The sequence below is a fragment of the Scomber japonicus genome, chromosome 10 (genome assembly GCF_027409825.1).
Source record: "Scomber japonicus isolate fScoJap1 chromosome 10, fScoJap1.pri, whole genome shotgun sequence".
Lineage (NCBI taxonomy): Eukaryota > Metazoa > Chordata > Actinopteri > Scombriformes > Scombridae > Scomber > Scomber japonicus.
In genome coordinates this window covers 22641379-22663075 of record NC_070587.1, presented here as the reverse complement: position 1 = coordinate 22663075, position 21697 = coordinate 22641379, and the positions used below count along the sequence as shown (strand labels likewise).

Below are 21697 nucleotides of genomic sequence, written 5' to 3'. Positions count from 1 at the left end.
AATGCATCAATAGAAGAATTAAGATAACTTTTTCCATCAGACACAGTTTAGATATGACTACATAAACAAGCCTATAGCACATTAAGGAACAAGACAACTAAGTCTTCAGTCTGTGATGTTCAGCAAACACATTCCACTGCTCCACTGACAAAGAGTAGTGATTGCCTGTGATGATTCCCTAGTTAGTACTTTTTTCAAAACAAAACTGTTACATTATTTGAGATTGATGTTCAGACATTTCGCAACTTTAATAAACTTGCACCAATGATCTTTCATTGTACATCATTGGTTTCGTCCTGTTGCTTCGTGATATGATGGTTGTCTAGACTAGTTGTTAATCACTGGATTAAATCACTGGACTGAAATTAGTCATTATCCTGCCATTGATTTAATGAGAGCCAACAAACCGCAAGTAAGTCACATTTTTCTCTAACAACTTTGAGCAGCTATGACAGGTTTAAACTTTTCTGTCACTAGCATGTGTCATATGTTTGGAAGATAGCAAAATAACATGTAAATGAACCCATGTAAAACTCATTCTGTATATTGAGCTCTATGTTGAGCTGCTTACTTTGATCACAGACGGGATCTTGGAATTGATGTTGTCGTAGGTAAAATGGAGGCGTGTTCTGAAGGAGCACTTGTACAGCAGCGGGTCCTGGTAAAACTCAATCTTGCCACTAGCGTTCCTCTTGTCCAAGCACACCGTGCAGTCAGCAAAGTTGATCACTTTCCTGAGCACCAGTTCTGGAGCTGCACAGAGAGGACAGAAGACAAAATCAATATAAATTATTTCATGTACCAGTTTGACCCATGATTATATAGTGCTTGACGCTAAACCAACATGTCAACATATGTCCATTAGACATGTATGTGCACAGAAAAATACAAGCCTTCAGAGAGATAGCAGTAAGAGTGTGTGTGTATTGGGGGGTTACTAGTGGTTAGGTATGGTAGGTCTGTCATAGGCTAATTTCAGACTAAAGACGAGTTAACTGTAAACGGCAAGTCCAATTGGGGACAAAAGCTGTGTCCTTAATTAGGAAAAAAGCAGATTTTTGGGTCAGTGGTTAAGGCTAGGGGTTAGAGTAAGGGTTAAGGTTAGGCAACTAGTGGTTATGGTTACTAGTGGTTATTGGTTGGGGTTAGAGTGAAGTCTCCAGACTATGAATTTAATTTTATGTAGCATCCCCACAAGTGACCAAAGGCAACGTGTGTGTATATGTGTGTGTGTGTGTGTGTGTGTGTGTGTGTGTGTGTGTGTGTGTGTGTGTGTGTGTGTGTGTGTGTGTGTGTCTCTCTTGTGGAATGGTACGTTACAATCTTCAGATTTTATCTTGTCACTGACTCATTCGTCCAGACAGACAAATAACAGCAGTCATCATTCCCTGAATTATTCTATTCTGTGCCAGTAACTATTGTTGTAAGCACTATTTGCCTCATATGTTGGAGTGAGGCCCACTGAACGAGAAATTCCACAGTGGTAACAATACCAGAAAATGACCACGTCATGATTCCTCTGTTGATAAAGACTTTTGCAACTAGCTATATCTTTACATTATGTAATCATACGAGAAGCATTATGTTATTAATAGGATAGGTAATGGCACAGGTAACAGGACCAGTCAACACATTGATTTTGATCATGTTTGAACACATCAGGTGTTCAAAACTTGAATGAGCAGCTTTCTGGTTTAACATGCTCATTCTTTCCTACAAGAAATCCATGTCTCCACCTCAATGAATTGAAAGCAAAAACACAACACATGAACCATGTAACCATCAAATGCAAGGGCCAACAAGGATTGCATTTCCCACTGTTCTATTTACAAGTGGCATGCTCAGGTTTAAAATCCCCCACCTCATTCATCTTTTGTGGTTTTAAAGGTTGCTCTTCTGCATTGAAGCCCACTCTGCAGAGGCTGTCCACATGCTCCTATCAGACTGGGGGAGTCTGAATATGAGACTACTCTGGCAGCTGACATTGGGCATTTAAACAAACAGCCACGTTGCCTGATGTGTCCATTTGACCTTACTTTGAACTGACAAAATTAAACACTTACTGTAGTATACAGGTTCTTGTCTCAGCAGATTTACTAGTTAATCCCACTACCAAGGAATGTAAGCAGTCATTGCTCACCCGTGATGTCCATGAAGGCCCTCTCCCATATATCGTCCACGGTGTAGCACTCTGCTGAGGTAATGTTGACCGACAGCACGATGTCATCTTCCACATACTTCAGGATCAGGTTGTTCACTACAATATTGACATTGTTCACCACACGCCGGATCAGACTTTGCACATAACCTACAAAAATATAAGCATACAGATGAGAAACATGTTAAATGACACAATTAGTAGACATAGAAATGATAAACAAAAAGCATAGCTAATTATAAAGAGGCACACATGTACACATGAGGTCATGGTTGCTATATTAGAATACATTCCCCAGCATATATCAGGACTGGATTAATTTTGTGTTGAGACACCGTAAAAAGAGTGAAATCCAGAGCTGCATTCCCTGAAAGTCTAAGCTCAATTCCACTGACCCCTGCCATCCTCGCGGGCTCATAAATAAGAGGAGGTCCTGACATGTTATTTTTCGCCACAGTCTATCCCTTGGACGAGTACAGTGAAAGGAACTAAATATCCATAAGAAAACATTTTTACTCCCACCATGCCTGAGCAGCGCTACAAATCCTGGGTGAATTTATGAATCTCCAAAGGGCTCTCCTCTCCTCTCAGATGCAAAGTCCTGTTTAACCCCAAACTATGCGCATGCTGCCTCAAACATATCCCTCCCAAGCCCGTTAAAACAACTGAGGAGCCTGCATGAGCACACACAAAAATACACACACAACACAGGACTTTATATATATTAAACAAGACACAAGCTTGAGTTATTGATGGCACAGTCTCTAGCCTTGATGAGAAGAAAAAAGAAGCAGTATAACACAACTGATATAACACAATGATATAATAATAATGAGAGACAGAAAGGGGCTTCTATACTTTGTGGTGATGTAGAGCAGACTAGAGAAATCAATTTTGTACAAATGGAAACAAAACAGGAATATAGAAATAGATTTTTTTGGTGAGGGTGAAAGTTGGGGGTGGGGGGGCTGGTGGCTTTTGTGGTGAAGAGGCGGAGGGATGCAGTAACCAAGAGCAAGGAGGAGAGAAAGAGCAGTCCCGTAGATTGGGTTTCAGCAGAGCTGGGGGAGCCATCCTGCAGTGTTACCAGTACCTCCTAATGGCCGCAGTGACGCCCAGAAACAGAAGCTTCGCAGGAAAAACATACATGGTAAGGTCATTACTCAACAAAGTAAGAAAGAACTTAAAATATTACAGACAGGGGAGTTTCGACCATAAAATATGAAAATATACACCAATAAATCCTCCTAACCACAGGACCAATGGCATTATTCATTCCTCCCATGTACTGTTAAACACAGTCACTACAAGTTAAAACATATAAACCTTTAATGCTTTCCTCGTATTTTCCAAACCAAATGTTTGTCTTCCTGTATCTACATGCCTGGCCCAGGGCATAACAGAACCGATAATTGGGTAGAACTAAATGGTGCTGTTGATGAAAACATTTATATGAATTAGTTAGCTGTTCAGCCACTTGTACGCGGGCCTGACTACACATTAGCATAATCCAATTGACAAAATTCTCATGAGTTTGCTGCCTGACCAAACAGAGTGGCAGGAAGAGAGGATGACATAATGTAAACTTGACTAATAAACGCAGTGTGTGTTTGTGACATTTGTGCGTGTGCTTGCATGCATGCGTGTGCTTGCCTGGATTTTGTACGTGAGACCGGCTGCTCTCTTGCGTGCATGAATGTGACTGTGTGTGGCTGAGATTCGGGGGTCAGTCAGAAAGCTGCTGACGCACCTGCAGCCTGGGCAGTAAAACCAGCACTTTACCCCCTGCTATTTCCCTCTCTGGATCTAATTTGCCCATGTCAAGGTGTCTCTCTTTCTGTCTTGCATTCTCTTAGACACTTGTTATACTTCTTCATGCCTTGCACTGAGTCCAGGGCCCCAATCCTTCTCTCTGCGAGCCATCGCGCGGCTCTGAACTTCTGTAAACAATTGACACAGCCAGCACCTGTGCTGCGGCCCACAGGGAAGGAGCCCACTTAAAACTGTTCAACCATAAAATGACTGGAAAAAACAGCTCCTTTATGTGATCTCAGAACAGGCCAAGTACTCTCTTCTGTGCAATACAGGAAAGAAACACTATACTGTCCATGTTCACCATTTTTCCTGTATATGGAAAGTATTAGCAGCTATTAGCCGTGCCAGTTATTAGCCACAGAGAGAAAGACTGACAAGTCCGTCAGACAGTAAATATACTGTAAGTTGGTCTTGCTGTGTTATTCTGAAATGTAATTAGCACCGTTAACCATGTAGCCAAAAGAATATTTAGCTACTGTGACACAATAGCCCCTTTGAAGTGCTACATATAATTCACATAATCTTATACATTCCTATGACAATTTTTTTCTTTTATATGTCAAATTTGAAACACCAGGATCATAAACATAGTGAAGCACGGATTTCACGTCCACTATCGCAACAGTTTCCTGCAGGATCCTGGAAACACTGGCCTATATTTTTGGCTGGAGTGGCCACGAACCAGCCCTATAATCCCTAATGTCTGTCCGTCACTGACTCACTGAGTGATGAAGTTAGACCATTGTTCATCCAGCACAGTGTTGGAGTTTCCCCAATGGCCATTGTTCTTTCAGAATGAAAATGAACACAGCCCCGAAATCAACTGAAGCATCTCACACAGCGGCTCCAACACTGATAGGAGCATCAAGGGATGCAAAGGATCCATTTTACCAACCTGCATGGTGGCTAGCAGTTTGTAAATATGGCCGGCATTGTCAGCATAGCCATGCCATGCTGTGTGTAGCTCATACTGTATAAAAATAAGATGTAGCTGCAGTGTTTCTGGTTAAACAGCACTGTGCTGGGCAGGTGGTCAGTTTGTTCATGGTGTTTGTGACGGAATGTTAGCCTAGCATCCTAATCCCATACAGACATATGGATGATACCATATACCACAGATGGACACAGATGAAAAAGCACAGGAAGTTAAAAGATAATTAGAATAATTATCATTAAAATAAAAAAAATATGAGTGGAAAGTCTTGTTCTTGCAACTGCATTTATACCCTTTAACTTTTTTAAATTATGTTGACTAAACTTTAACAAATATTACTGGGATCACTACAGAAAATTGCCTCTAACAAATTGGCCACAATTCTATATATTGACCATAACTATAGTCATTGACCTAGTCTTCTTACAAAGTTACTAATACCAGTAATATAAGGCATCTATGTATATTAGCCATTCTGTTAGTTCTTGGGCCAGCTATGCATGGTTCAGCAGGTCTACAGAACACAAGAAAGCTCCAGGTGGAGAAAGCTCCAGCCTTTACCCTTATGGGATATTCTCTATTCATAAGTAGCATTTCCCAGTAATACCAGAACAGCTGCTGTATTTATTCTGTACGCAGAGGCCCCAGTACCAGGACAGCAGTAGCACTGGACCATGGATTTATCTCAGGAGAGTGTTTGCATTTCAGCCCAAGCAAATCTCAATCTCCCCCAATCACACGCATACTTACACAACCATGCATGCATGCAATTCTTGGACACACTAAAAGCAATGCGAGCAGACTCACAATAGACACATAAATTTTGGTGTTTGCATTGCACTCACACAATAGTGTGCGTGCACAAGCACGTAAAACACACACAAACACTTCAGCAAAATATGAATGAATGCACCCACATGCACAATGAACTTAGCCCATGAAATAATACACATGCTTTACTTTCATGACAGGCTGGGAAACAGTGAGTCGTTCCAGACAGCAGCTGTTATCTTAAGAAATCAAAATTTAGTCTTAGAGCACTATCATCCAACGAAACAAAAATGGTTAGGACGGCAATTTGCTCCCCATATTTTGTGATCCACGTCAATGTATTAGTTCAACAGGGCTTAAGAGGAGAAATGGTCACCCAATGCCTTAGTATAAGTATAATTCAACATGTGGAAGAATTTATATAAGGTGTTCATTAATGTTTCAATCAAATGTCCAAGAAATCTATTTATCACGACAAGAAAGAATTTGGCAATAAAGATGAAACTAACAAAACTAACTGCAAAACAGAGAAAACTAACATGTTTGTGGCACTTTAGGAGAGCTCAGCTACGAAAGTGTAATCCTGGCCCGATCCACCGTGCCCACAGGTAAACAGCTAAACCTAGACTCAAAGTGAGACGGTACCGCTATTAAATCTCTTTGAACTCGTAAAACAAAACACATTTCAAACAGTGTGAATGGGGCCAAAGCAGGCATCCACTGGAATAGAGAAATGCGGTTCTCACAAACGGTGGCCACTGGTCCCCCCACAAGCAGCAGTAAACATAATCACTCACAGAATTGCCCAAGGTGGAAGCACTTGGTCTTTGGTCTTTGTGTGGCTACCAATCCCATGGCATATAAATTAACATCACTATTTTCCACCACAGGGAGAACAGGGGAGGATAAATTCATTCAGCATGTGAGAGCTTAAGGCCAAATGACTGGATAATTGCTGGTGGCTGCTTTTTAGTGTCGGCCGTGTTTTGTTTTGAAGGGGAGGGGACCAGACGCAACGCCGCGGTTTGTCGACGTTGATGCTAATGAAGAGGTGAGACCGGCCATCACCTTCTTGTGTTGGTCTCTCTCCTGAACGCAGGTCGTCTTTGATGTACGTTTTTCACATCTGTTCACAGTGCCACCCTCCTATCACCCATCCACTCACACAGTGACAGCCTGTGTCTATCACTGCCTGCTGAGACAGAAGCATTTAAATGCATTTGATTAAATATGTGCAGATTTGGGGAAGAATAAATGTGACATTGAAAAAAGAATGGAAGCCAATACTGGAAGCAAAAAAATACCAATGTGTGTATCCAATCAATACTGTCTAATTACTTTGTAGTGTTGCTTCCACCTGGGGAAAAAAAGACATCTCAATCACCTGTTTTTGCCTTCAGTCCCAATCAGAGTCCTTTACCATTGACCTTTACCATTAGTCTAATTCAAACTATTTTTCAATTATAATTTTATCTATCTTTTATAAATAATACAGCAACAGTGTACTGTATTAAAAATAGTTTTCTTTACTGGTTTGCTATAATGTTTTTATATCGTCTTGTAATATAAAATGAGATTAATATTTGTATAATGAATAGATAGAGATGTTAATATCTGTTGTGGAATGAAGCTTTAAGAGAAATAGCAACTTGTAAAAAAACACAAAATTACACTTTTTTTAATACCAGAATGAACTCATAATGAACTGAAACTGTTGGCCGCGGTTTGTTTAGTGTACACGCTCCATAGATTTCTCGGTGCTCCCTAGCTTACAACACTGAACAGTTCTGCAGTGTTTTTTGACAAGCTGATAAACAATCGGTTACAGCACCAATGAGTAGGATTTGAAAATATCTGCCTTTGGCGACTCTTACTGGTAGTATGAAAAGAAAACACTGTGGCAGACAGAATGTTTTTCATTTATTTTAGAATATATGGTAATATTATGAGGCCAGCAGATAATCAGTATTTTCTTTGGCAGAAATAGGAATGCAATAAGTACTCAGGACAACATCTGCATTCATAGCAGTGGATTATAGAAAGTCTAAATAGAGGTACTCCAGAGACTAATGAATGAAAAAATTGCCAGTTTGCCTTGAAACGCAGCGCTGTGTCCTCACTTTTGAAAAACATCCTTTAACTACATTAAAGACCCCTGACAGGTTTGTTTTGTATCTCATTCTTAGGAAAACATCCTCTGTCTGAGTCATAGCAGGTTAGTTTTACGTTGTCTACCTTTTAACCTCTACCTTTTAATTAGGCGGGCTGGGATTACAGCATTCATCTGTTTCCTCGCTATTATTGAGGTGCTGCAACCTTTGACACCAGAGTTGTCTCTACAGCCTGTAATAGGTTGAAACAAGGTCCACTGCTGGAACAGTGTAGCATACACACACACACAAATGAACACAAATACATGCACATACACAGATGGAGTGAAGTTACACACACAGACACAGACACACACAGACACACACACCTGGGAGATCAGTTGGAGGCAGGCCCAAAGGGAGATGCTGGGGTGTGAGGCACCCTGCTTTAACAGCTGGGGAGAGATATTATCTCATAACATCGGGCCTGGAAATGGATCCTCCCCAGATACAACCAGCTAGGAGTTAAGGTTCACACATTCATGCAGACTCTGGGAGTGTGTCTCATGGTTGGGTGTTAGACTATGACCTGGTTCTTAAAACTGAAGACCCCCAACCTTCCTTTATTTTTCTTTGTTTTTTTCCTCTCAATAAGCCATATCTTTTCTTAATATTTCAAATTTCCCTCTGGCAAAATGAGCTCACGCCTCTCAAACATTTCATTGGTTGTTTCTTTTTTGTTAAAAAGTTGTATCTGAGATGTTTTTACTTTTATACAGTGTTTGTTGAGTATTTCAGTAGGATTAGTGGGATTGTGCTTCCTATTTATATTTCTGAATAAAAATGAAAAAGATTCAAATAGTCTGTGCCATAATAAAAATAGGAGAAAGCATGCTACGAAGCCTGTGTATGTGTCTTTATAGAAAAAAAGTGTGTCAGACACAAGCTCGTCCTAACAGAGAGCTACAAATTGATTAAAAACGTCATAAATATTTTTAAAGGCCAATATCCAGCCCCAATTAAACCATCCTTTGTGAGGTGCTGTAAAGTGCTAAAGTAAGGCAGGCATGGAATCCATTGCCCTGTAGGAGGCATGTGGTCAAGTGGCCTTGTTGATAAGAGCCATCACAATGTGATTTATCACAGACACATCCCCCATACTCTCTCTGACTGATTTACACTGGTGAAAAATGCAGTGCTACACAACTCATCCCAAAAAGAAGATTTCTCTCTGTAAATAGGCAATACCTAAATCCGTTACTGACCTCTGCAGGCACTGGGCTACTTACAAGTCAATGGATTTAAATTCAAATATTTTATGTCTTCAGCATTCTTAGAGGCCAGAAAGTAAAACCCATGTTTCTCGGTAGTGTAAATAGGTCCTAATCTCTGCTTCGCTCTGTGGCCCTGTCCTCCCCAGAATGAAGCCCTGCCTGCCCTGGTGGTCATTCTCAGAGCAGGGAGTCAGCATAGTCTCACTAGGCCCGGGGTCATCACTCACCTGGGGGCAGGTCCGGGTCACTGGGGGCAGCCTGCTGGAGGCGGCGGGGCTTGGCCACTGCCTTGGAGCTGTCTGAGACGCTGCGACTGGTGGAGCTGGAGCCGCTCTCGTGGTCATCCTGATGAAAAAACAAACAAGGTGGCACGTGAGGATAGGTAGTTAAGTAAATACAGACTTCCACACGGACCTATTACACCAAGATTTAATGTATTTAGATGTGCTCTGACAATCATTCACAATATTATAACCAGGTTAAGTTCTTATTTATTATTTATTATGATTTTACTGTAGTGTATAGTAGTAGAAAAGTATATTAATACAGTGGAGTGTGCAGGTCCTTATGTCCACAAGCTAACCTGTGTTTTTAATGCTTTGATTATGGCAACTTATCATGTTTCCACAGATTATCTAGGTTGTGATAATCAGCTTGTAATCACAGTAACCACAGTACCCACATTGAATTCTTTCACACTGTCAAATTACTCCTGACATGTATAAATAGCTATGTCTAGTTTCCCTTTTCTGCACATGCACCACAGAGGTCAGAGAGTGAAACCAAACTCTGGTTACTGGAAACAATGTAAGCAGGCTAATCTAAGTCTTACCTTTATCTGGTTATTGAGGGTAATCAGGTAATTTGTGTGTGTGCCTGAGTATTTGTCTTTCTGCACGTCTGTGTGTGCAGTGAGCACAGGAGTGATTAGGGGAGCATCAACCATACACCACTGTTTTTAAGGCCCCCTTCCCACTAACCTTCCTCCCATACCCATTTAACAACCGGCTCTGTGGGCTCTACAAATAAACTCTGGTCCTTGGATGAGAGGCGTGAAGGTCTCTCCTCCACAACATCACATGTCATCAGTGCTTGGGAGACCAGCAGCCTGTTGAGCTCAGGAATGCAAGTAAAAGATCTGTGTGTGTGTTTGTGTGTGTGGAGTAATGACGATGAAATGGATGTTCCCTTCAGAAATGAGGCTGAAGATAAACACAATGAGCAGAGATTTGGGATGAGGAGGTTATTTATTGGTTCAGCTTGGAGAGTGCCTCAGCCTAGTGGGTGCTCTGTGACTAAGACATGAGGTACGATTAAAACAATAAGGAGAAAGAGGACATGAGGAGAAACAGTGGTGGGGGTTATGAGTGTGGCTACAGAGCTAAAAGCCAAGGACTTTCACTAGATCTACAGGGGTGAATACAATTTTATTTAAACCTGCAGTGCGGAACTTAAACATATAAACAAACATCTATTCATTCAAGCCCTTGACAAATGAGTCCACACAATTTTGATAAAGCCTATCAGAAAAATCTCACATTTCACAATATACTAGAGTTTTCCACTGGCAGAGCTAGGTAATGTAGGTTAGCTCTCTGCTAACTTGAATGGGGATCAAATAATGCTGCTCTTCTAGACTTTCCAAATGTTATCCGACCGAATGGATCAAATCCTGATGGTTAAACGAGTCATTTCGCACAAAAAGGGAAAATCATCTAACAGAAATTCCCATGGGTTTCCTTTTGATAATATTTGAATTTTTGAGTAATATGTTTAAACGCTCTCCTGAAGCTCAAAGCAGGAAAAAAACAAGGTTTTCACATGTGATGTCATCAAGTGACAAACCTTGGAGAAAGTCCATTAACAATAAAGAGGCCATCTTTGTAGACTTGTAAAATTTCTACTAGCGGATTGTCATCTTCTCCGGAGGGTCTTGGTCATTGTGTTTCCAAGTTTTCACAGAGGCTTGTTGTCTTATTTCCAAGTTTTAAGAGAACTTGTTCATGTTCACAACTTTTTATTCAACAGTTCATAACCGGAGATTGTGGGGAGTAAAATCTGTCAAATCTGTTTTTGAACACAGAAGATATGTGTCCAATTTGGAATAAAGCCAGCACTACTGTAAAAACCTCTTCAACCATAAAATCTAAGATCTAAGAATAAGGGAAAGCATGCTACATTGGAATCAAAGCACAATAGACGAACTATGGCTACTATAACTAAACCTTTCTACAATTACTATGTATCACTGAACAAATACCTCAGATTCATATTCACATTCACAGTAGACATAAGCCTGCAACAGAGGATGGTAGGAAGAAATGGAAAAAAAGGAATTAATGCACAGAAAAAGTCTACCATAAAAGGGAAAAAGAACAGAAACCAAACACATTAGAACCATTCTAAAAATAGAGACGTCAAGAAAAAAAAAGGTGGAGGGTTGAGTGAGTTAACCCCCAGTATGGCATTGATTAGGGGTTACTACAGCAGTGTAACCTTTTCACAGTCAGCCTGGGCGGTAAGTTAGTCAGACAATCTGGACAGAGAAAGGGAGCCATCACATGTGTTTAGCATTTAAACAGGAGATCAGTGCAGCGGAGTGTCTCAGGAGTCTCCTCTTATCCTGACTAATGTAAACACTAAAGGTGTCAAAACCAAATATATTTGGCTACTCCGTGCGAACACACACTCATTCACACATGCTCAAATGAGCAAATGAAAACTCGCAGCCACACCTTTCCAGGCAAGTCACATGCTGTACATACACGTACACCACCCAATAAGCACACATTCCCTGCTTCTGACATTATTTGATGACAATGAACCCCTTTCTCTCTCTCTGTGTGTGTCTCAGTAATGAAGATTAGCTTTTAAACATACTTTGCATAATTCGAGTGTCGACACACTGACAGAGAAGCAAGAATCCCCAAAGTGCGGTAGAGTAAACATGCAATTGCCAAAAGAGACGAGAGAGGCCCTGGCAGAAATATTTACACTTTAGTTCAGGAAGGTCCTTTGCGGTAGAGCTGCACTATGCGAGCAGTTTTTTCTCCATCACTGAGTGGTGGGAATTGGTAAACAGAAGGAGAGGAATAATAAATACTTCATCAAGGTTCCAAAGAATAGAGATTGGCAAATAATAAGATGTAAATTTGTTGCTCATTATTCACACTTCACTGGTTAACTTGTCATCACTTCAAACAGTACAACTACAACATTTAGAGATAAGTCAAAAGAAAAAAAAGAAAGGAAAAAGGCGGCTGTTTTTTTTATTCCTTGAAATAACTTTATGAGACATGCTCAAATGTTGAGATGTTTAAGTTTACATCACAATACACTTGAGCACATTAGAATTAGAAACAGTCTCCCTCTCCTATAGGCTCTCATATCTTTACCTAAAGGAACTCCTTACCCTGCAGGCTAAGAGTACATTGAGTTCAGTGACTCAAACTGCCACTAAAAGACTAGACTGCCAAATTTGGAGGTAGCGCAAAAGTGCTCAATGTCACCGTGGGCAGTGAGCTATTCTCCAGAGGCGAAAAATGCCTTTTCAGAGGGAAGCCCTGGGACAAATGAAGCCTGCCTCAGCTGCTGCCGGGTAAACTGATCCCCCCCAATGCCACGGCAGGGCACAGGACAGGGAGGGAGGGCTAGAGGGATAGAAAAGGAGGGAAAGACAAGAGGGGCTGGGGTAAAAGGGGGGAGGGAGGGGTTGCTTCCCCTACAGGCATGTCAACTCAGCTGTTAACCAAAGATGACGGTAGCAAAAACGGAAAAGAGAGACAAGAGACAAAGAGATAAGTGGAAAAAATAACAGTAGGTGAAAGTGAAACCGTTAGAGTGGTTGAGAGACAGCAAGAGCGAGAGAGAGAGAGAGATAATGAGATCAGAACAGAGGTATAGAGAAAAAAAAAGAGCAGGTCCTGTGCAGTGTGAGTGACAGGCGAGGGGGACCCCCTACTCAGAGGGTAAGTGGGCACCCATGGAGGGTTAGGGCACAGGAAGGCCAGACCTGACCTCTGTCCCTCTGCAGACGTCTGGCTCAGTCAGGGACCAGGAGGCAGCGTGTTGAGCATGTCTGGAGGGTCAACCCTCATCTGAGCTGCTCAACACATTAAATGAACATTGCCACCACCTCCAGCTATTGTAAACAGCACATCTGTAGATACTGTCACAGTTTTCCTAGTATAAACAAACTAGCTATGACTCACGGGTCTCAGAAATCAGTCATATCTTAACTGCCATTTGTGAAAGCAATTTACATGCATTGTACTGTTGTGTGAATATGTTTTGTTTAACTTTATTGGAAAGTGGCTCATTTAAGATCACAACAAGCACAACATTACACAGTGTGATGTGAGGACAACAACTGATAATTGAAGTTGTCCATTTTAATCTCAGTTTCTAGATAGGCACCTCGAACTGTTTCACAAATACACTGAAAATCATATACAGTACCAGTCAGCTATTTTAACACACCTTCCCATTCTCTTTAATGAGAAAATGTGTGCAAACTTGTGACTGGTACTGTACATGTCTAAATGTGAGACAAGAAAGAACAGGAAAAAAATAAATAAACTTACTGCAATTTCTTGTCATTTGTGGTTTTCACATTGAAACGTGTTGGCCTAAAACGACAAAACTGCCACTGTTTGTTTTGATTGCTCAATGCAATATTTCAGAAAAATAAAATGTGACATGTTCTTTTTCCTCTCCAGATTACTAAGCAATTGTTCAATTTCAGTTGAACATACGGGGGGAAAAAATTAGTTGGCAGAATTTCGCAGTCGACAAGCCTGCCTTTCCTGAAACTGCCTGATCTTTGAAACCCAAACATTTTTAAAACTGGTCAATTTCACACAGTTTCAGCAGATTAATGGGAGCATGCAGAAGACCATTGCTGGGTAAATACGCTCTTTGTTATTGTTGTTTTTCCTCTGCAGGTCACTGGCGAACTCATGCTGACATCAAAGCAGCAGGCCTGGAGATTGGAGGCCAGGCAGTAGAGGGCAAACGCCTATTGAGTGAGAAAATAAATGAAGGAAACCCAATAGCTCCTTATCTCAGACAGACCTCCTCCTCCAAATCAATCAGGGCGCACACACACAGACACACACAGGGTCTGACATGTAGAGACCCCTGTGAGGCCCTGCAAGGGTCCACAGAGCTCCATCCCTGGGGAGGGTCCAGCAATCAGACCTCCTCTGTCCTAATACAAAAACACACATAGACAACACATTTTGCCATACAGCTTTCTTCAAACCTAATGCAAAACCTCTCTAGTACTGGCTGCCAGGGAATGGTAGAGCACACTGAGGATGTGATGGATTTCAGATTGTTTTTTCAGAAAAACACTGAAAACACTGACCGCTAACATGATACACATACCCCACAGTCAGCATTGACCACACTGTTCTCAGTCATACTATTTGTCAGGTGGATGTAACAAATTACGTTTACTCTTGTTACTCTAAGTGGGATTTTTGTGTACTTCTTGGCACACAAAAGTCTGTCACTGACTGAGTGATGAAGTTACACTATTGGTCAGCCAAAGCTGGCCGAAAGTATCCCAGAATGCATTTCACACCAACCTACAGCGAGCAGCAATGGCAGAGACCAAGCTGTTAGAATTTTCACTATAGGACTGTTATTGTGTCAGTTTATTAAGCTTCAATAAAGAGAATCGTGCCACAATTACCCACTGAAGGAGAGTGTTGTGTGACATTTACGTGACAACAGGATCTGTGCGCCTTCGCCAGTGTAACTTCTTGCCAATGTCTGCATGTTACCTTTGTCCAGTACCTTTTCAAAATAAAGCACTTCTGTGTTTATGGTAAATAAAATAAAGCAATATATCAAATATATTTACAGATACCACATTTGCACACATGAAACACACTTTGCTGGGGTAATTTACATTTAGCATTAAGGATGAATTTGATAGACTTATACTGCATTAAAACTATTTTGTGAATTAATATATAAAACTTAGTCTTAACGGCTGGTAAACCCTTATAGCAACACTGTATAGTCTACACCCAAAATCGTATGAATGTATGTATTTTGAGTATTACTAATGTTTTTCTTCTGTGTACAGCACCTTACATTACAACTACTGTATGAAAAGTGCTATACAAATGAATAAACTTACATAAAGAAAAACATGTTTAAAAATGCTGCATTGGTCATGTCTGATGTAACCAGGTTGATGTACAAATTAAAAGCCCTCTAACATTTCATACACAGTCCAGCCACATAAAAGGTTTTGACCTAGTCTTGTTTGAGAGTCTGCATTTTATTCTGCTATTAAATGGCAGGCTGTTTAATTTATATAGCTTAATAATGGTTAATGCACCCCATGGTGTCCATAGCCCTTTTTTATTTATTGTTAGTCCTAATTTAAGTGTCTTGAGTTTTGTCCTAACATTAATAATCAGTGGTAAGCACAGGCTGCAAAGTGCCTGTCTATATTAAAGGGATGCACTGTTAGCTTGGACATGAGGAATGCACTTCACTCTGTAGCCTAATGGTGTTTTTTAACTTAATTAATTTAGTTCTATCATATAACATCATCATATCATTTTTTTCTCCCCTGTTTTAACAGTGATGACCATAGTTCTCATAAGAATGGTTTCCAGCTGGCACCAAGAGGAATGAGACATGAAAAGTGGCTCCCTGTTACAAACATACAGTCACAGATTGGACCGCTTCCAGTAATGTCAAATCATATGCAGCCACTTCTTTTACACTTAAGCTGCTCAACTCATTGATGACGACCCCACTGGAATGTAAGCTGAGGGGAACCAAGCTCATCGCAGTTGACTCAAATTACCTTTTCTTTAACGTCCCATGGCTACGAACACATCCATCAGCTCAACTAAAAATTAGCTGCTAATGGGTTTTTAATGAAACTGTAACAAATGCAGAAAGCCATTACGCCATGATTAAAGACATGGGTTTCATTTTCTCCTCAAACGGAGGTAGACTAGAGAAGGACGCTGCAAGCCAAAGCTGTAAGGTCGGAATTTCACACACAGACTCCCCCTGACATTAAAAAACAGTCTGCAAAAGTGCTTAAATATTATTATTATTATGCTCTGTCATTTCTGCACAGATACAAACACAGACACCACAATCCTATACTAATAACAAATACAACACCATGCAAAAATGCACATACGCATTCAGCCTAAATATAAAGAGACATACACTTAAAAACAAAAGTAGAGCTGTGCAGCTGGAATCCATGGCAGATTGGAGGGATTAGAGCCCGAAATGAACCCAGATGAATATCACATCGTGTGACATTCTGAATAATTATCTCAATGAAAACAGCTCATTACAAAAATGTGATCTCTCTCTTTCCCCCCTCTCTTCAAGTAATTAAATCCACTACTGGGAAAGAAAATCCCTGTTTACAATGAATGTACTGCGCTAATGAAATATTACAGTCCTGAAATGTGCACAATGTGCTACAGTATTCAAAACTGAACTGGTGTATCCCAAGCCTTGTTTTTCTGAGCAAGTAAAGTGTGAGGCCTTATAAAAATCAGTATAGAGATAAATTATCAAATAAATTGAGCTTACAAGAGTAAGCTAATCAACAAAAAGATATAGATTATTTTATGATTTTGGAATCTGTAAACATTCAGTAGTCTAAAAGGCTGGATAGTGATGAAATGTATAGTTAACGTAATAATTTCATTAATGTGCTGCTCCTGATGTCCAAGTCAAAGCTATAGTGTTTCTTATACAGTCTTTCCAAGTCAATTTTCTTTTGTGAAACCACACATTTTAACTGTGGTCAATACTGAGTACAGACTGTGTATTAACAGTTAGATAAACAAAATATCCTTGACTTGAAAAGAAGGAGAGACAGCCCATTAAAATATGGACCCAACCCTGGTTTACTTGAAATGCTCTTGTTTATTTCCTTATAGTTAAATTAATTTTCTATAATGTGTGTTTTTCAGAAACCTTCATACCTACATAATGACCCCACCACATGAGAGAAGAGAAAGACTTGTGGGATTTCTCTGGAGTCTTTTCAAAAGAGGGCAACTGTTTACAAGGTCGGTAATAGCAGAAGTGTTACTAAGCACATTTTATCCCTACAAACTGTTACAATAAAGGCACTAGGTTAATTTTCCAAGCATATGCCTTCTTTCTTTCAGAAGCCCAAAATATAACATGTTCATTAAAGAGGCGGGGGGGGGGGGGGGGGGGGGGTCAGGGGCATGGAAAGGATTCAAATGGATCTGCCAAAAAGGAGACTGCACAATTACAAAACTATTTCACTCGAAAGCAGGAAGAATCACAACGACAGTACTGGTGATGTCATGCTGGAGATCACTGCCAAGAGTGCCTCCACTGTACCCAAGTCAAACTGGCTATGTTTAATATCTGCCTCCAACATGCCCAGAATAACAACAAAGGCAAACAGGGATCCCGGTTACGGACCAGACCCACTGGGTGCAACAGGAGGACTTCTGACGTCTCTGTATTTCGCTTGGACGTCTTGTTGGGCAATTGTCCTCGCATTGTGTTTACCTGAGGGGACACAGTTGGTTGCAGTTGTAGTACAGATCTTTTACTGAGTGATAGAGAGAGATCTGTACGCTGAGGGGTTCATACAGTAACCGTATCAACCACCTTAACTGTTAAGAGCCACAAGTCAACCCTTAAGCTTAATTCTCTCCTTGAATATCTTCAAAGCCATATAGACATTTTGGCAAAGGCCTGTTTTACAACATTTTAGTACCATGGACCAATCAATGCCATTATTGTTCATTACTGTGACCTGTTTCGGTGCATTTGAGCACTACTATGGACCGATTACATTCTGTGGTATTGGTTTAAATCTAAGACATTTTCTTTTGCCTTATAAGCAAACCTCAAATAACACCAACAGAAACAAATCTTGTGTTTACGGTACAGTAGCTGTTGCTGCTCCAGTTAAAGTGTGCATAATTCTTCATTAATCTAGAAAATCTCAAAGCCAGTTTATTTGTGCATGAAATCGGTTTCTTTGTTACAAAATAGCTTCTTTTCTTTCTTTTTTTTTTTTGCTGGACATTTACCTCAACAGTAAGCGGGTCAGCAATAATGCATTACAAAGCACAGGGAGTTCTGGGGTCAACGCTCTGTCGTCCCAGCTAACAATGTTTGTTTTCCACTACTGTTGTTCAAACAAAGGTTTTTAAGACATAGTAACTCCAATCCCGAGGCTTGATCAAAAGCCAAAAACAAGGAATTCAGACAGGCTAGTGACTGGTCCTGATGTAGGTGCCGTGATGGAATTTGGAACCAGGCTGAGTAGTCTAAATCACTGCTGTCTCCTTTTTCTTTTGATTGGAGAATATTCACATTTTGTCCAGTGACCTCTTAATGTGAACATACCATGTTCCTGCTGCTTATTGACACGTTTAGTATCATTGCACCTGACACATCTGGCTGTCCCACTAGTGAGAAAGTAGACAACATAAAGGGAATAAGCCAATGAAAGAGAAAGAAAGAGAAAAAGAAAAAAAAGCCAAGACAGAAAAGAAAAATCAGAGAGGGACAACAGGAAAGTGGAGGGAAAAAAACCAAAAGAGAAGGAGACACAGTGAAAGAATGGGCAAGAGGGAGAAATTGTTCCTGATTTAGATCTGAGAGGCTCTGGTCCTTCAGATGTCTCCATCAGCTAACCACAAGCCCAGGCTGAGCATGTGAGGCATGCTGCTTACGCTGGCACAGCTACCCCCTAAATGCTAATAACTGCAATGTGTTAGCTACAATAAAACGATCCGCACAGACCCCTGACATACACACACACACACACACACACAAGAGCATGTACAAAAGACACACACCTCTTAGTCAACTACAACTGACACAGGGGAATTCCCCAAAACGAAGGGCAAGTTTTTAATTTAACCTGTAAGTTAATTACTAATCCAAATAACTAGTTCCAAGTTATTTGCCAATTGTTTATCATGTAGCTCCACTATAAGAGCAAATGATTCATTTTGCTTTATCAAATGAAATTAATTATTAATTTTTGTAAATGGGGAAAAACAATGAAAATCCTAAAGAGATCTGTCTAACTTCTCTCTATTTTGGTTAGTTGTCAGGACCTGATATGAAAGTACACATTGTTAATTTCCATCTCTCAAAAAGTGCCATCCCTTTTGTTGCAGGTTCACCCATCATTTCTTACACTATATTAGGCACATAATACAAGACATAAGCACCCCTTGAACAATGTAAGCACCAGCCTCCAAGAACAGCGAAAGCAGGGGCTGAGGCTACTCTGACAACTTAATTGCACATGTGAGGTGCAGCTGGAAGGCACGAACTGTAGAGGCCTAAGTGTTCTTGGAGAGTATCAATGTTCTGAAACCAGCAAGATAGAATAAATCAAACAGAGAGAAATGGGAGAGGACTTTCCGTCAATGTTGAGAAATACCAAAGCCATATTGCAGGAGGTTTGAGCACGCAAGCGGAATGTAGCAGGCCTCATGTTTGCATAGCTTTTATACACCGGGCTCCAAAGCAACTGAGGTACTGTCAACATTCATCAACTAACTTGAGAGATGGAAAGCTGTCAACCTTACTTTCGAAACAAATCATTTCAATTGCGTCGTTGAAACATCTTGGAGCTATAACCCAGTCCTTGTCCGTGGAATCTCAGGTCTCTTACTGTCTTCATCAGTGTAATGAAAAGAGACATGTTTCATTCTTTAAAGGGGAACTCCTCTGATCATGCATATTAAACTCTGTTTAGGTCAGGAGCACTACTGCATATGTGTAAAAAATGTTGAATAAAGGCCTTTTGTGGTCACAGAGGAAGCTACGCAAAAGCTGACAAACTGCCGCAAATGATATCCACAATGATCTGTCTGCTGTTGAGCTGAGAACTCAAAACTGAGATTTGAAAGTTTCAACACGGTTTGGTAATTCTGAATGGGATCTGAAAATTTCAAAATTGAACATTTGAAGATTGTGTTTGTAAGAATCAGAAATTTCTTCTCAGTAGTGACACTGATGGCCGTTAAGTTAACTGCAAGCAACATCCTGTTGCTGACATCTCTCACCTCAGTCAGTCAGCTCCTGTGGCACTGTGGCGGCTAGCTGTCAACCAGCACCACCAAAATTATGCTTTAATCAACCATCCAAACCCAACCCAACTTGCAAACCGCCAACTTTTCTTTTCTTTTTTTACCAATCATGTTTACTGAACACCGATAAGCTCAGCGAGCTGTGGCCAGGGAGCAACGTGTAGCGGTTTTGTTGTGAAATGTGTGCTTATTACCACCTTTGGACTAACGACAGAAACAACAAAAGGGGGAGTTATGTTCTTGTTTTCTGCTCCCATGTTGAGGAAATAATGTTTCAGCTGTGAGTGTGCTTGGGAGTGGGCAACTTGTCATTGCGGGGGTGTATTGTTGTGAAATGTGTTGTGGTTGACGGAGGCAGCTAGCCATCTCATTAGCTAGAAAGCTAATATCTGCAGGGTGTTGTGTTGTGTCACTATGCCAGTCATTTGTTGACGTTAGTGGGATAGAGGCAAGGCAAACGAGAGAGTGCAAAAATGTCATATCCTTTGAATTTTAGCGGAAAATCCAGCCCGGGTCTTTCATGTAAGAATCCACAGGCTGTTACAGACAATCGAGAAAGTTGGGGAAGGTCTCAAATTACACTACAAACTCTTCAGTCATTGGCAATAAAAAAAAATTAATACATGTAAATTATGTTACAGTTCTTACATATAGAACCTTTAATAACTAATTCATAATTGTACTGCATGTCTGTAATGTCTGTAATGTTACTAAATATATATGTTTTTTGTACACAGCTTCCATAGTCATATTTGTTTGGGGCAAATAATTACTGTTCAGTATAGTTTGGGTTGTTTTGAGCCACTATTCAAGTTTTAGATCCGAGATTAGAAATCACAACATGCAAAGCTGAAACGGAAGGTTAGAATCTTCAAATGAGATGTGTTAAGCCAGTTTTATGTAATTACTAAACCCATTCAAACCTTTAAACTCATTAAAATGTTTCACTTTTTAAGCCATTGCTTTCAAATAGTTTGATTGAATGTGGATATTGTACCTCATACTACTTGCACTGTATCTCAACTAACCGGCATCTCAATATCTCTAATCCCTGCTCTGTCAACTGGAAGTTATAAGTCCATGGAAGTTTTTCTGGAAGATTTGGAGTGAATGCAACTTAATTGTAGCTTGTAAGTTCTTATCGTGTTGGTCAGTTTAAAGAGGCAACGTGGTCTGTGTCAAGCCAGGGCGATACACTCCTTAAAGATCTGCATGTTTATTATCTTTTCAACTAACCATATGCCTTCTCCACACAATCTCCTTTTCTCCTCTCCCCCACCATGGAGAGTGACATGTTGTGCAATTATTCATATCACATTCTTCTTCTCTTACCCACACATTACAAGGGCCCTTGCCAGCCAAGATAAAAGCAAACACTACCAGCTCCGGCACACTCTCGGGTAATTGGAACCTAACTCATATAATAACACCCAAAGTAGAACAGGGGAGCTATGCCTGAAACGCACTAGGATCAGTAGTCCTCTGTTTAAAAGAATCACAAAGCGTTACATATCAAATGAATCTAATATAAGGAAAAATAAAAGATTCACACC

General features: G+C 40.5%; 1 protein-coding gene across 3 annotated transcripts in view; it reads right to left on the bottom strand.

Annotated features, from left to right (window-relative positions):
* Window positions 1-21697, bottom strand: part of LOC128367021 (intermembrane lipid transfer protein VPS13B-like) — a 326938-nt gene that overhangs the window by 292612 nt on the left and 12629 nt on the right. For all 3 annotated transcript variants that reach the window (XM_053327805.1, XM_053327806.1, XM_053327807.1), the window contains exons 4-6: window positions 9270-9387; window positions 2141-2308; window positions 572-753 (exon numbers count right to left, since the gene is read on the bottom strand). In XM_053327805.1, coding sequence (XP_053183780.1) covers window positions 572-753; window positions 2141-2308; window positions 9270-9387 — 468 coding nt within the window. The remainder of the gene's footprint in view (window positions 1-571; window positions 754-2140; window positions 2309-9269; window positions 9388-21697) is intronic.